Genomic DNA, 4081 nt, shown 5'->3' with positions numbered 1-4081 from the left:
CTCCCACTTGGTCTTGCAAAAATCTGGTTCTCCTTCGGATTCATCCGGTAGTGCGGCAAATTAGGGAGGCTCGCTCTGGAAGAAAGTCAATCTCATGTTGGATATCCCTCGGGTGGTAATCCAACAGGTAGATCCTTCGGAATAACATCGTTGAATGCCCTCAATAAGGGCTGAAGAGCCACCGGAATTGGAATAATGGCTTCTTGATTACCTTTCTCCACAATCATATACATGCCCTCACGTTTCTGACGAACGTTTAGCATAATTCACTTTGCTTCTTTGGGGCACAGGGAGTGTTACTCATCGGCTTCAAAATAATTTTCGTCTTTTTCCACACAAAAGAATATGTGTTCTCACGAGCTCTATGAGTGATATCAACATCGTATTGCCATGGTCGCCCCAATAGGACATGACATGCATCCATCTCCACTACATCACAAATTATGGTGTCCTTATAGGACTTTCCAATTGAAATAGGTAAATGACATACTGCGTCACCTTGAGTTCGGCCCTTTACGAATCCACTCGATTATATAAGGGGAGGGATGTAACTCTGTCTTTAGTTGTAGATGGTCCACCAAAGTCTTGGACACTATGTTCTCACAACTTCCGCTATCGATGATGACATCGCAAACTTTGCTGTTGACGGTACAACGGGCACGAAAAAGACTATTCCGCTACGTGTCTTCTCTTCGCGGAGCGAGCAATAGTCTCCTAACAACTCAATTGACATGCTCGCCCTCCTCATCCTCCACTTCTTCCTCATCAATCCAGTCATCTTCGTATATATCATTGTCGTGCACGACAACATTGGCCATCTTCCGCCGTGGACAATCACTCGAACGATGTCCCACTTCGTTACACTTGTAGCATTTGATTGGTGGTGGCTTAGCGTATGGGTTCTGGGCACTTTGATTGGCGTTACGGTTGTTTGCGATGACTGGTTCCTTGCGCACCCCAGTACTACTTCCCGGAGTTTGGTTCATAGTGTTGGTTTGCTGGTTGGAGGATTCTGAAACATCTAGTTGTCTCCCCTTTCCGATAATCCTCGGCGGAATAATTGTTAACCCGATTAATGGGGCTAGTTCTCTCTAATTGCATCTCAACCTTTCGGGCCATCTCTTGAGCATCCTCAACGAGAGAACAAACGATGTAGCGAAACACGATCTTGAATATTAAGTCGCAAACCATTAATGTACCTCGCGATCATTTGTGCCTCCGACTCAACCGAGGTTGTTACGGTGGAAAGTCGGAGAAACTCCTCCGTGTAAGCTTGGACTGATCGGCTTAGCTGCTTACAATTTTGAAATTGTTGAAATAACAATTGCTCATAATCGGTTGGGAGGAACCGAACCTTCAACATTTCCTTCATTCGATTCCATGTTCGGATGGGAGCTTTTCCTTGTCGACGTCGGGTCGATTGCGTTTGCTCCCACCACGGCGAGGCACCGCCCTTCAATTTGTATGCCACCAATTTTACTTGGCGATCCTCTTCAATCTCCATGGCATCGAAGAATTTCTCGACTTCCCAAAGCCAATCCAAAAAGTCTTCAATATTCAAATTGCCATTAAAGGTCGGAAGGTCAACCTTAAGTTGATATTGCTCGGGTCTCGTCGATATCCCGGTTCCGATGGCCTCCATGAACAGAGCCGATCCGGGAACTCTTCTTCTCCTTGAGTCTCGACATAGGCTTGTAGCCTCTGTCGCGGATTTGCCCCACTTTCCATAGCTGCTTCGGGTTGCGAGCTGCATCATGTTCAGACGGGAAGAACACCGGGTATGGGGTTGGTAGACAAACGGATGGCGACAAGTAATTCTTGAAACCTCCGTTCGGTTTGCTCCAAATTGGTTGAACTCATCCCGAGTAATAGGCTCGTTTCTGCGGCCTTCAACTACGGGAGATTGACATTAACGTTATTAGCCATCGTCACGGGAGAAACCTGCTCGATACCAAATGACGCAGAAAAAGCGATGCTTTGGAAAGAATTCCAAAAGATGGTGTTTATTTTGAATCGTGAAGTGCTGATTACAATATCTTTGGCGCATATTTAAAAGAAAGTCGCCATCTAGAAAATAGCAAAATAACTTAAATCTAGTAACAAAAATTGAAAAGATATTGATAAACTAGGAAATCTAAAATCTAATAACAAATTAAAGAAACGATATTGATAAACCAGAATATTTCAGATAAACTAGAATATCTAAAATCAATAATAAATAAAGGAAATGCGTGAATCAAATATTGTAATTCCTTTTGCAATCTTGAAGATCACACAATCCTCTTTGATTTATGGGACCGCCCGCTCTTATGACGCTCCATTGTTTCCAGAAAGGCATTTGCATATTGTTCTACATCAAACAGGCTCTTCCTATAGACGTCCAGAACGTGAAGGCATTTGCTAGTGACTTTGCTGGGGGAGCCGAAGAAGTTGACGATGAGATTGTTGATGAATTCGTCGCCCTGCGTTATTGGAGTATAAAGTCAGTGCACTGAATACGAGATTGTTGTCGTGCGGATACCACTTGCATAAGGAAGTGTAAAAAGAAGTTTCCGATAGATAGTTCGTGAGGATGAGCCTGTTGATGAGTTCCTCGTCCTGTGTTGTTGGAGTAAAGTCAGTACATTGAATCCGAAATTTTAATCGTATCAATACTATTTGCACAGAAGGAGAAAATGAAGTTTCCGGTAGCGGTGAAAGATTTAATAAAGAAATTGTCGGTTGATCTTGAACCGTGCATCCAATGATGCGTTTGGAGCATCAGATTGGGAGGACCAGTCGTAGGTCCATGTGAGATCATTAAGATGTACTCTCAGGCGCACATAGTACGGCGGTTAGCGTAGGTGCAATAGCCGATCTTACAACGGACCGAAAGCTAAGAAAGTAACCTTCCTGCTGTCGTTCTCGACAGCGGCCAGCCGATTCAGCACTTGGATCGGAAGCTGATTCTCCAGCCTCAGCATATCCCGCCTAATGTACGGCAGTATGTGGTGCTTCCCGTGGTTGCTGAAGATGGGGTCATTGAGCGCGTAGTCTTCCACCCTTTCTGTTCCGGTCCTCAAGATCTCGAGTATGAAGCAGCCGTCAGTGACCATCAGCTCCAGGAACCGGTCTGCCACGCCGTCACCGCTGAACTCCTTCCACTTGAAGTCCAGCCGCTCATAGCTCTCCGCAAGGTCCCGCGCCACCTCCCTCAGGGACTCGAGGAAGCGCTCGATGGGCTTCTGGGACCGCTTGAGGATGCGGAAGAGCGCGCGCTCCTTGTGTTCCTCCATGAGGCGGAGGTGTTCTTCGCCGTGGTGGTAAGGCCCGAAGGAGACAACCTGCGGCCGGTAGGCCTTGATGTTGAGGTCGGTGACGACGCAGGCAGGGACCCTGTAGACGCACCGCTTCTTCCAGGTCGGTTGCTCGTCGAGGGGCATTTGCTTGAGTTTCTCGTTGACGTAGAAGGTCCATTCCACGGGGTTCTCGACCACCGCTAGCGGTTCTGGAGCCATGGTTCCGCAAGTTTCGCAGGTTCCAAAAACGTATGCTCTGGAGTGTCTTATGCTCTCTCTCTCTCTCTCTCTCTCTCTCTCTATTTTATGCTGGAAGGAGTAAGAAAAGAGGTGAAATTATGAAGCTATAGAGAGAGAGATGGGAAAGAGTGTCGGGGGGATAGAGTTTGAGATTGTCCAAGGCCCCAATGCTTCAAGCTGAAGAGTTGTCACCGGACAAGCCATGAATGTGGGAGTCACTTGCGCACAGAGGTAAAGAGAAAAAAGTGACTAACGTTCCATGGAAGCCACGGGAATCGAATCGCATGCACGCGTTGCACGAGATCTTCCAATCGTGTAACTGAGTACAGGTGATTTCAATTTAGGTAGGATCTTCGTATATTAGACGCGGCGCTAAATTTAAGATGCCATTTCTTTTTGTTTCATTTGATGATAATTGTTACCTCGTAATGATTGGGGTATTCTGAAATTCTTACTTGAGGTCTCACCTTTTTAGTGCTCCATGCCCTTCTTCGATGCATACATCGCAATAGTGGCGTTTCGATGTTATTTGTGCGTGAATTAGCTCATGACTGTCATATCAC

At 46.2% G+C, this 4081-nt stretch overlaps 1 protein-coding gene across 1 annotated transcript; it reads right to left on the bottom strand.

Moving 5' to 3' along the window:
- Positions 1–2236: 2236 nt before the first annotated feature.
- LOC104423747 (UPF0481 protein At3g47200-like) lies at positions 2237–3697 on the bottom strand. Its single transcript, XM_018863449.2, has 2 exons — positions 2889–3697; positions 2237–2598 (listed from the first exon to the last, which is right to left on the bottom strand). The coding sequence occupies exons 1-2, from the start codon at positions 3495–3497 to the stop codon at positions 2401–2403; spliced, it is 807 nt and encodes a 268-aa protein (XP_018718994.2). The 5' UTR covers positions 3498–3697; the 3' UTR covers positions 2237–2400.
- Positions 3698–4081: the final 384 nt, after the last annotated feature.

Source organism: Eucalyptus grandis, chromosome 10, assembly GCF_016545825.1.
Source record: "Eucalyptus grandis isolate ANBG69807.140 chromosome 10, ASM1654582v1, whole genome shotgun sequence".
Lineage (NCBI taxonomy): Eukaryota > Viridiplantae > Streptophyta > Magnoliopsida > Myrtales > Myrtaceae > Eucalyptus > Eucalyptus grandis.
The sequence above is the reverse complement of the archived record's forward strand: the minus strand, read 5'-3'. Positions and strand labels throughout refer to the sequence as shown.